The 12,216-nt window shown below is 43.4% G+C and overlaps 1 protein-coding gene across 1 annotated transcript in view; it reads left to right on the top strand.

Annotated features, from left to right (window-relative positions):
• Window positions 1-12,216, top strand: part of ssbp4 (single stranded DNA binding protein 4) — an 80,418-nt gene that overhangs the window by 64,893 nt on the left and 3,309 nt on the right. The window contains exons 6-12 of the mRNA XM_070831705.1: window positions 6,301-6,384; window positions 8,700-8,826; window positions 8,994-9,061; window positions 10,251-10,315; window positions 10,942-10,987; window positions 11,090-11,125; window positions 11,274-11,328. Of these exons, the coding sequence (XP_070687806.1) occupies window positions 6,301-6,384; window positions 8,700-8,826; window positions 8,994-9,061; window positions 10,251-10,315; window positions 10,942-10,987; window positions 11,090-11,125; window positions 11,274-11,328 (481 nt within the window). The remainder of the gene's footprint in view (window positions 1-6,300; window positions 6,385-8,699; window positions 8,827-8,993; window positions 9,062-10,250; window positions 10,316-10,941; window positions 10,988-11,089; window positions 11,126-11,273; window positions 11,329-12,216) is intronic.

Below are 12,216 nucleotides of genomic sequence, written 5' to 3'. Positions count from 1 at the left end.
CATGCGTGCATAGACCTGATTTAGAGACAATTGGACTGAATAATGAGACAAGGAGACAAAATCTGGAAGAAACCAAAAAATAAGAGCGTTAGGCCTCTTTCCAGGGAGAAGCAAATTAGATAAAATGTGCTGTTTAGAGATTTGTATGGTCCATCTGTCAAATAATACCCCAAAAATCCCTCTTTGTTGACCTTATTCTCTGATCTACACGTGGTACGTCAGGTACTCGCAAACTTAATGTGCTCCATTAAGTCTGTCAACCAGTTAGGGTGGGGCAGCCTCTTTCTACTAAACCGGAAAGGCTCCTCTTGCCAAAAAAGGGATCCAAAGTCAAGGGTAGTGTGTTTTACGACAGGTAATTGTGACTCTTCAGGGACAGCACCAAAAAGCACAACAAGAGGATTAGGTTTGATTACACATTTAAGAAGAGGCGACCCAGGTATCAAAGACAAATTTAAGAACCTGTTCAAAGCTGACACATGGCAGGCACATGGTGAATTAGGGAGACATCTGCTCTCAGTAATTTTTAAAAAAAATTTTTATCAAAGGTAAGATTGATCTCTGGGTTCATTCTGGTCAGTTTTATTACAAAGATGCAGATAATTAAGGTGAAGTGCTTTTAAAAAATGAATGGGAGACTGAAAGTTGCACAGTGATCATTGAAGAGTGGTGGCTCAGGTATTGTTTATTATCTGCAGGGTCAAATGTCAAATCTCAGTGTTTAGTCGGGGTCAGTGTCGGTCCTTCACTGGAGGATATAAACTGTTGGTTGAGATCTTGAGTGACTGAGAAACAGAAAGTTAATTAAAACGCTGAACGGTGTCTTTTCTTGGACACAAAACAGCGCACATATTGCACAAACTGTATGAAACTAAGAAAGTGTTTGACTTCTTTGACCAATGGACAAAAGACGCCAACAGATTGCGTATAAAAAGCCCTGTGAAACATTGACATCTCTTTTTCTACCATACCTGAAATAGCACTGAATAGAAGATTGAAAAAGACAAGATGCTAAAAGACCCAGATGAGAGTGTGCAGGTAAAAGTTTTCACTTCAGCTTCAACTAAACCCATTGAGCAGAGGAACTGTCTTTGACTCTTATCGTCACTGCTTATCCTTGAGAGGACAGCATCAAAAATGATACCTAACAGTTCTCCTTGAATGACAGACTCTTAGAAATGAGAGGCAGTCCTCGGCAAATGTCTTCTCTGTCCATTGTCTGCCGGTAGCTACTGTTAGATTTGGTTCAAACACGTTGATAACAGTCACCACAGTTAAACACTGATTTCAATGTAGCCTTTGTCTCCTACTGTGCATGCTTCATCCCTATCAGCAGCACGTTTCCGATACGGTATGTTTTATCTGTTTAGAGACAGACGTGAGAACTCCCTCCAAACACACACACACACACACGCACACACACACACACACACACACACACACACACACACACACACACACAACTTCAGCTGTAAGCTCTGAACGTTCCTCTCTACTAAGGAGGGGATCGCAGATATATATAAATCATTTGGTGCCATCCTAACATGTTTAAATGGCTGTCAGTGTTTCATGGCCGTCCTATGGGAGAAAACACCCCTGATAGCGCATTCCCATCTCTGAGCTGACGTGTTGCCATGCTATATACCATGAGCTAGCAGGAGACCCACTGCTGCCACCGCCGCTGGAATGTTAGCAAGGAATGACAATGAGTGTGCATTCAGAGTGTGTGTGTGTGTGTGTGTGTGTGTGTGTGTGTGTGCGGTGCTGTTCCTCCTGGCTTTGTTTGTTGTGTTCAGTGATGCAGGCTGCTTTGTGTTCCTGCTCTCTATTTGTGTGTGTGTGTGTGTGTGTGTGCGTGCGTGTCCAGTAACTTGACAGCAGTTACACACTGCCCTCTAGTGTTAGCAGCTTTAAACAGGAAAAGAAAACTCAGATGACTAATACTCTTCCATCTCTTTTTCCTTCCCTTTCTCTCTCTCTCTCTCACTCTCTGTGTCTCTCTCTCTCTCTCTCTCTCTCTCTCTGTTAGTGGCCCATCAGGGGCAGCGTTGTGGGTCTTCCTTAAGCTGCAGTGAGTGGTGGGGAGGCGAGGGGGTTGTGTTGATGGGTTTGTGGTACTGTGCCAAGCTGTTATCTCCTTAGCCGGGTAGAAAATGATTTTATTAATTGCTTCATTTAACGCTCCCCGTGTCCCCCTCCTCCTTCCCCTCTCCTACCCATATACACAAACAACGCCATGCAAACACACTAACTCGCACACAGTCCAAGCAAGCTACTTCTCAAGCTCGCCCTGCATACACCTCTGTGACAAGTGAAACGCTCTCTCTCTCCCTCTCTCTGCAGGGACCTGTAGAGAGAACAGTGCGGCCATAAAGGCCATATGCTGGCCCATTCAGATGTAATAGCAGGAAGGCCCAGGGAGGCCCAGCCAGAGGAGCTGTGCTCCATTATGGCACATTATAGAGAGGAACAAGAGAGGAGCTGTGCGTCTGTGTGTGTGTGTGTGTGTGTGTGTGTATGTGTGTGTGTGTATGAATGAGATCGTGTATTGTGTATTACCTACTTTGCATGGACAAAATGTGTTCACACAGCCACGTTATGGTGACTCAACTGCCGTTTGGAGACAAACAGCTAGTCCCACAAAATAAACCGTTGAATTTTAGAGGTAAGACTTTTGGTTAAACTAGTCTTAGTATCCAGTTATGGTTACCTTAAGGGTTGGCGTTTGGCATATAGCAGCTATGGTTATGGTTTGGGTAAGACTTCAAAAAATGAATGAAGTCAATAGGTGTCCTCCTAAGTGACGAAAACTGGGTTATGTGTGTGTGTGTCTGTGTATAGAAGAGAAGCAGACTGCTGCAGCTGGATCAGTGCAGCCAGTCCCCGCAGGGGTGTCTTGTTAGACATACACACACACACATACACACACATACACACACACACACAAAATCAGGCTGGCACGTCAACAACAATAACCTCTGAGGTCAGACAGAGCTAGCGCTGCATTAGCCCCAGTGTGAACCTGCTGAGAGACAGCGCGAGCCAGTACAGCTGGTGTTAACCACCCAAAACATACACACACAGAGTGGCAGAACAACCACAGTGGCAACGGTACAAACGTCATAACTGTGCCAACACAGCCAGAGTACACTGTATGGACAACTAAATAAACATTTCCAGATTGTTGAATAGATTATTGACCGGCTGTATGTCGTGTAGCTGGTTAATAATTGGCTTGAGCCGGTCTCGTGACAATGAGATGAATAGAATCAATGCGGCAAGAAAAAGTAAACTGCCATGTTTCAAAAGGATACGAAGCACCTGTCGTGAGAGCCCTGCTGCTGTTGAGCTCAGTGTTTGTGCCTTTTTTGAAAGGGTTGTGAGTCCATGAATAAGTGCTTCTGCTTATGAGCAGTATTGTTTTCACGTGTATGTACAAGCTCATCTCTCCTGCCAAAAGCTGCACTATTATACAGCAGCGCTGTATCTATGCCTGTGGGAACGCACTTGTTTCAAGCTGTCAGTCAGCCGTGTTTATTTTCCCACTATGGCAGCGCCCACAGGTTCCTGGTGCTCAGCTCTGTCGGCACTCCACCATCCCAGCCATGCCAACAGAGCACTCGCACAGGTAGGGCGGCTCAGTGGGCAGTATGTGAAAGTGAAGCAGAGGCAGAGGCAGAGGCAGAGGGGGGTGGGGAGGAAGAGAGAAAGAGGGAAGGAAAGGTTTAAAGAGAGCATGTTTGCAAGTATTTGCGTGAAGCGAGAGAGATGCAGGTACACGCGCAGCTGCCTCCTCGAGGAAGAAATAAGCACACAGGTGAAGAGAGTCTAGACAGTGATGTGTGTTAGTGCAGAAATAATTAGTTGATTAGTCAAAGTTGTTCAGCAGAAAATTAAGACAACAATTATGAAAAATAGTGAACTGTTCAAGACAGCACGTGTAGTATTCGCCAGTAATAACATCAGCTCATGCTGATCCAACCAATTTTTACCGGGACTGTCGCTGTTTTCTCCAAACAGAACTTATGCTGTCAGTGTTTAAGATGTTGTCGTCACATGTGGCTCATAAAATGCCAAGCATGTGTTTTGAAGTAAACAGCTATTCTGCAAATAATTGCTGGATTAATCAAGTCTAGCAAATTAATTCATAAAGAACATGTTAAATAACAAATGCTAAGTCAATAAAGGAACAGTACTAGCTGTATTGCGTGTACATGCATCTTTACCGGCATATTTGCATGAAAAAGTTGATATGAAATGATCTAAATATGTCAGAGCATGTGTGTGTGTGTGTGTGTGAGAGAGAGGGAGAGAGGTTATATTGCACATGGGTAATCCTCTAATCCTTCAGCTTTTCACTGTGTTGTTAGATACACACCTGTTGAAGTAGCACCCCTCTCCCACCCCATCAGCAGGCCCCCTTTTTAATACATATACTGTTCATGCACACACATATTCAAGCCGGCACACACTCCACACACACTGAGCACCTGAGAGAACAAGATCCTGCTTTCACCTGTGAGAAAGAGGAAGATCTCATATTCGCACTCATCACCAGCACAACTCACACACACACACACACACACACACACACACACACACACACCTGTAATGTTACCTGATAGCAGAGTGCTTGACGGAGGCTCTGGCAGACTAGTAGATAAGCCTGATCTGGCAGTGGGTGGTCCTCTCTCTCAGTTTTGATGTTCAGGTAGTAACAGTTCTCTGCTAGAGCGGCTGCTGCTGGAGTCAGATGAGGTTACTGTAGGAAGAGGCAACAAGGTCAAAGTTTATACTGTATTCACTTTGATGTACCCAACACAGTGTCTGCTCTGAGAGATTAACTCGAGAAATGATTCATTCGCTCTCCAAATGCAAAGTGAAACTGCAGTTCACATACCAGCCATTGAGTGATCAGAATAATTTCAGTTACTGTCAATCTGGGACTCATTTCTCTCTGTTTTGCCTTAACAATGTTTGATTGAGTTCAAATTTCTCTACTTCTCTGTGGAGTGAAAGTGAGCACCAAAATTAAAGCTTGCTTTGACCGTGCACCGGACAGCAATATTTCTCTGGAACTGGATTAAGCTTCATCATGGTAAAATTTTGAAGAATATGATTGTGTTTGAAAATACCTGACTGTAGATGATTGTAATTCAAAGTTGATTGAAGTCCACCTCATGAATCTATCCGACCTCATCCTGGCAATTAGCAATTCCTCTACATGAAAATCAATGTGGCTCTCTGCAAATGTCGTTGACAAATCCTGTTACCTGCATTCCTTGTTGATGAAGCAGAACAGATATGCTGTAATTATGCACACTTAATTTGGACATGCTGTAATTACTTTCTGATTGTAATGGCAATTAAAGCTGCACTAGGCGATCTTGACCACTAGGGCAACAGAAATAATACAGCAAGTTTTTCCATTGTATTTTAGCTTATCAGGTTCTTAATGGGCAGCATGTTTGCTAACAGTTACCTGCTTACACGCTGAGCTGACAAAGAGCAGCGTTATCGTCTCACTGAAGTTGGGTTTCTAGCCATCTGATGCGTATAAGTCAAATATTTACTTGTCTTGTTGCTCTGATTTGGTTCAACAAATCCTGAGGAAAACATTACATCTACCTGCATGCCTCTCAGCAGCCTCTCTTTTATTCTGTCTCTCCACCATGCCGTGCTGGCCAGGTATCACACCATTACTATCTTGTCTGAGGTTCAGTGTTTGTAGCGTGTTTCATTGTTTTTTAAGTTGGCTTGACGAAATTCAAATGCACAGACAAGAAAACCAAAACAATGAGCCAAAAGACACTAAAATGAAACTTGATCTTGTTTGATGTTGATTCTCAGTGAGTTTGGCCGTAGTCATTTTGTTTAGTAATAATGTGAGAAACTTTGCCAAATGTAGACTTGAAACACACACTAACTAAAATGCACCCCAATCAATTTATGATGTTTATGCATGTGCATATGATAATTAGTTATGGAAAATGCCACTACAACAATAGGAGAACTAAGTTAAATTCCAACTTTTTTCAAATGGTCAGTTTACCTCCCATAAAATATTTTTTTCATATTTGATCATATGTTTTAACATCTCTGGATTGACATCTTTAGATCTTAAAACCCAGATTTTAAGATATTCATTTGCATGGATAAATAAAGCCAGAGGAAAGTTAGAAAATGTTTCTTTTGTGGAATTTTGATGAGGGTTTGTTTTTTTTTCCCAAGCAGGTTTGAATATCAGCTAAACATCACTGTAGCACTTTATTTACATGGTTTTTGAATTTTCTTCACCAGGGTCCTCCAGGATCTCAGCCTTCCCCTCACACGCAGCCTCCTCCACACAACCCCAGTAATCCCATGATGGGACCTCACGGACAGGTAAGACAGAAACATTCATGTCCTTCTCTCAGCTGCTGTGTTGTAGTTTCTAATCTAAGCTATGCTATGCTCTCACTGTCTCACAATCACTCACTCACTTGCTCACTCACTTGCTCACACAACAACAGTGTGCAAACAGCACACAGGTCCCTTGTTGTGCTAAAAGACAGGACAGGCCGCATCCACGATGGTGGGTTGGATGAATAATTTAGCTGTGTTGGCTCAGCTGTAAGGAGCGGAGGGGCATCTGGAGGGCCTTCTCTCTCCCTCAGCCCAGCACTCACCATCCCACAGTCCATCAATAGACCATTAATATTGCAGCAGAGCCTGACACAGTGCGGCTCTTCGTGCACAAACCCACCACAACATGGTCGAGAGAGGAGAGGAGAGGAGAGGAGAGGAGAGGAGAGGAGAGGAGAGGAGAGGAGGAAAAGGTAGACAGGATAGAAAAAAGGAGTGGGAGAGGAGGAAGGAGGGAATAGGGTAGAAATGAAACAGTAGTAAGTCAGCCCTTGCCTCAAGGGCTAACTGGGATTATATAACTCGTCCTCCAATTGCCCCAAACGCACACACACATACCCCGACACACAAGACATACACCACATAATTACCACTGAAAGCCAGTCTCCTGTTGTATTTGTGTTGTCTGTGCTTATCTGTGTGTGAAGATGATGATATGAACATTATTCTGCTGTTCATGCTCCATGACCAAAACACACACACTCTTACCTCATCTGCATTCAAATCAGCATGTTTCCCCTTGATACTAAAATAGTTGGGTTGAGTGTGCAAGTAATTCTTATCATCTGACAGTGAAATATGGCTCACTGGATGTGGATGTTTGTAGTTGCAGCAGCGTACTCTCATAGGTAATTCTGAAAACCATCTGTCTGGGGTGCTTTACATTATTCACTAGTTGTGCGCTGGCTCTGTATGTGCGTCTCGGCCAGCCAGCTCTTGTCCCCTCTCTGCTGAAACATCTGTGTGAATGCTGTCTTCAGTTTCTGTTATCAATCACACTATTCAGGCTGCACAAAACAGGCAAACATTAACATGTAGAACACCTTGCACGACTTCATCCTGCCACGCCATATTTCTGGTCTCTTCTGATCCCCCTCCCTCTCTCCTATATTCTTTCAATCCAAGTTTGTATCCTGCATGTTTTCTTCCTCTCTGTTATCTGTCCTCTTTTACCTTTATCCTAATGGATTTTACCACCTGAGGTCTTACTTTACAAAACTTAAAGGCAGGCCCCTCCTTAAAGGTAAATGTAACCAAACTGCTACCTTACATTATTCTTCAACACAATAGCTCCCCCTGCTGACTAGCAAAGATAACACCTCAAAGCCGGGCAAGTGAGATGCAGCGACTCAGGTTTACCGAGCCCCTTGAACCTTGTTTCACTGCCCAAAAGCATGAGTATTATTTATGGAACACGTCATTTGAGGCAACCCTTAATCAGCTTTATATGGAAACATTTCTGCTCCTGAAGAACAGATCTGCACAGATATACTAAGGGAAGAGACGTTTAATTTAAGCTGATTATGATAATATTGTTAACACAACGATAGTGTGATTAGCATTCTGTAGAGATAAGCGCTTAATTAGTTCAAAACCCCAAAATGACACCATCTCAGAAGAAGAGATGAAATGAACAAACATAAAAAAACCAGCACAATAATTGTTCATCTAAAAATGCCAAACAACCAGCGGACTGAGATTTATAGATGTTTGGTTATTACGTTTGAATTTGAAGTTGAATTTGATGTTCACAGAGCTGATAATGACAGTGGCACGCTGAGACATGTACACTGTGGTGGTTTGTGTATTTTATAATGCATGCATTGGCTAATATCACCTAATTTCTATTCATGTCCTTAGAAATCTGTTAAATTATTTAAGCTGCACTTAACTTTTATATAAACATATATTCTTAATATAACTTAATGAGTATCTGACCCTAATTCTATTTAATTGTTTCACATAAGATCAGCAAATAAATTCTTCATAATCGGTATCTTTAGAGAAAATCCAAACATTATTACCGTACCGTATTACTGTTATTGGATTTATTGATTTTAGCTGCTGTTTTCATGCTAATTCAAAGAAATGTACAGAACACGTTTTGCTTTGTGTGATTTCTTGTGCACAATCCTTGCTGAAACAGCTGGAATTGCACCCGATTAAAACGAGGTCAACAGGCAAACTTATTTTTGATGTTTCAAAGCCCGTCTGTCAAAGAATTATAACAAGCATTTGGCTCGTGATCATCCTGAAATAAAACAATCATTGTCCTTCTCGTGTCCTTCCTGCAGCCATTCATGTCTCCGCGGTACCCAGGTGGCCCAAGGCCCGCCCTCCGTATGCCAAATCAGCCTCCTGGGAGCATCCCTGGGTCACAGCCTCTCTTGCCAAACAGCCTGGACCCCACCAGACCTCAAGGTATTGACAAACGTGTGGCGTTATCTCCGAGGCTGCGCTTTCACTCTTTGCGGAGTAATCTCATATTGACTTCTGAACGAGAACGCTTTCTCCTCATTTATGGAATTATTATTGATCTAAACGGTGCTGCTATTCTAACAAGCTGCACTCTCTGTGTAACACCACAGGACATCCAAACATGGGAGGTCCAATGAGAATGAATCCCCCTCGAGGCATGGGAGGCATGGGCCCACAGGTAGGTCTCACTTTTACCACTCAAACAGTCACGCAGGTTAGAATACAAATGAGTGTGTGGGTAAAGTCATGACTGTGGATGTTGTCCTTCAGCACTACCAGCCCACTGCACTCCTACTCTGCAGCTGCTACACAGCCAGATTTGATGCTTGGTCCGCCAGTTTATGAACAAACCCAATGTTTGGTTGCCCTTCATTAAGAGCTACCATAAAAACAGCTATAATGTCAAACCAACCGCCTATAAACTGCATGCAGATAATCCTTCTTCTTCACTGGAGAGAAATTTTGGTTCTGCCAGCCTCGTAACTTTGCCTTTAAATGTCAGAAGCGCTCTGATGATTAGCTTGGCTCTGACCACAGCTCACCCACCGCCAACGGCAGTTCTACATGTTAAATCCTACTTGCCGACTCCCACTTAGGGAGACAAACAGAGGCGGAATGATCAGGCTGCTCTGAGCAAGCCGCCACCAACACATTTTGACCAAAAATGGTGCCAATTTTGGCACTGTTGGTTTCCTTTGATCACTTTAATTTTTGTCAATGTGACTCAGTGTAATACATAAGATGCTTAAACAACAGCATCCTTTTGAATTACCATTACCAGACAGCTGCTTCATTCTGCACCCAACCACCTCCTGCTCTAACATCACCTCACACTAAGACACACACAGACAGACACTCTCCCTGTGCCCCTCGGCCCCTCTCTGTGCCACCCTGGCTCGGTGACTTTGGCAGTGAGCGCACCAGCAGCTGGTGTGGCATCTGCTCGACAAGTGTAATCGTCTGCTGAACAAAACTCTTCCTCTGAGTGGAGCTGCTCTCTGGCCTGCCCCCATAGTCTTACTCTCTATATCTGTCTCATTCACACACACACACACACACATACATGCACTCGTACACACACGTAGTGCCAGCCAAACACGCCTGCTGGGCAGCCATGAAAACATACACGCAAACACACAGAGGGGAGCATGGGCACGTAGAGATGCGTAAACGCAGAGACACAACACATGGACATAAACACACACGCTCACACACAGCTGTCGGCTTTCACTCACGAGTCATACATCACACAATTAAACACTAGTTAGAGGGAGACATGATCATCTCTGACCTTCATTAAGATTCAAACTTTTAGACGGAGCAGGTGTGAGACGCCGTGCTGACTGTGTTCTCCTCTCTTTGTGCAGAACTACGGCGGAGGGATGAGGCCTCCTCCAAACTCCATGGGCCCAGGGATGCCCGGCATGAACATGTTAGTAGAGTGAAGAATTGTTTGTGAAGTCTGCTGCCATAGAAAAGCCTTATTTCTGTCATTTTTACCAAAGTTTCTAGTGGTAACGTTGTTCTCACCAGGTCAATTGCTGAGATGTGGGGACATTAAGTTTGGTTTGTCAATCTTGAACCAGGAACTTGGTCTGCAAAATCAAATGGCCATTTACAAGCGACAGATTGGTTTATAGCTGCAGCATTTGCTTTTGTTATCTCCTCTTTAAATACTGCTCACGTTTCCACCTTTTTGGACTCATTTGTCTCCAGATCTCAGCCTAATGTAGGTGAGAAAATAACATTAATCACCAACAGGTTGTGGAAATTTTAAATTTCCTTTGAGAAAACCCTTGATGTCTTTGAAATTAGAACATATCACAATAGAAAAATGTTCCTGGATTATATCATAAATAGGAATTACTGTACTGGGGATGTTTGTGAAAGTGTCTTCTACAGTGTTTCGTTGCCACACTTAATAATGTACATTTTATTATGTAAACTAATTAGAAATCATGTGTATGTGTAGTCATGAGCATCTCCTGTGATGCAAGCTGCTTTGTTGTGTGCCAGAAATCTCCTCTTAAATGTCTTTCTCTCTATTTTCTTCCCCAGGGGTCCTGGTGGAAGAGGTCCATGGCCGAACCCCAACACCAACTCAGTGAGTAGTGTTCTCTTACATCTTTATCTCCTACATGACTGAGTGTGTTTACCATAACTGTGTCTCATGTTATGTTTCACCTCGGGTCTATTCTCTCCGCAGATAGCTTATTCATCTTCATCTCCAGGCAACTATGTGGTAAGTGTCCCGTCATGGACTCGTGTTCGACCACGGGCCATAAATTACCTGTCATGCTGTGATATCTAACAGGCACGCCGCCATCTAGATGCACTCAGCACTCATTTCTCTTCTCTCTCTCTCTCTCTCCCGCTTCTTCACCCCTCAGGGCCCTCCAGGGGGAGGCGGCCCACCAGGAACTCCCATCATGCCTAGCCCCGGAGGTGAGTTATACCCTTCTGATTTCTACTTTTATTCAGTGTTCACTGAACAAGGGCTCTGTCTAAGAAACATCAAACTAGTTCTCTGTAAGATATACATCTCTCTTTGGGAGAGACAGGCAGTGATATCTAAATACTTTATTTTGTGGGTGTAAAATGTTAGAAATTGGTAAATTATTGCACCAAGCCTTATTTCGTATGATATGCGACACATATATGTAAATAAAATCGGTTTGGTTTCACATTTGTTGTCAACATTTTCAATATTGGGCACATTCTGGAAGATATTCTAGTGTTGTTTTTTTCATTGTTGAGACAGCTGTATAAAAGGGAAGCAGAGGCATGTCAGTCTGCAATCAAATGAGTGATGCATCTCAGCTTTGACCCATCAATCTAGTGTCTCTGTGGAGGATTAGCCGAGAACAAAACACTGTTGGCTGATATCCTGTAGATGTTCTGTTTCTGTTGGCCTGCGGAGAGTTTCTTTTTGTGTCCACTATTTATTATTTATATACATACCTCTATTGTGATGCATTGCCGCGGCAACCTTTGCACAAAACACTCCTGCTCACACGTACACCGGGAGGGAAAACATATTTCCACTGCATTCGCCAAGACTGTGCACACGCACACACGCGCTCGCACACACAACCCTCCCACAAAAAAGCACACCTCCCACTCAGTATTACCCCCCTCCTCCAGTCACGACAACACAAGCTAGATTCAGGGACACTAACAGGCAAGATCTCTCCACCACTTTGCACACACTGTATCCATCTCCTCCCTGTCCTTCAACCTGTTATTCTTATTTTTTTCCTGCTTTTCTCAGTCCTCTTCCACTCACAACTTTCTGCCTGCAATGTCAGATCAAGGTCACCTCATCCTTCTGAA

This window comes from Pempheris klunzingeri, chromosome 6, assembly GCF_042242105.1.
Source record: "Pempheris klunzingeri isolate RE-2024b chromosome 6, fPemKlu1.hap1, whole genome shotgun sequence".
In the NCBI taxonomy this organism is placed as follows: Eukaryota; Metazoa; Chordata; class Actinopteri; order Acropomatiformes; family Pempheridae; genus Pempheris; species Pempheris klunzingeri.
The sequence above is the reverse complement of the archived record's forward strand: the minus strand, read 5'-3'. Positions and strand labels throughout refer to the sequence as shown.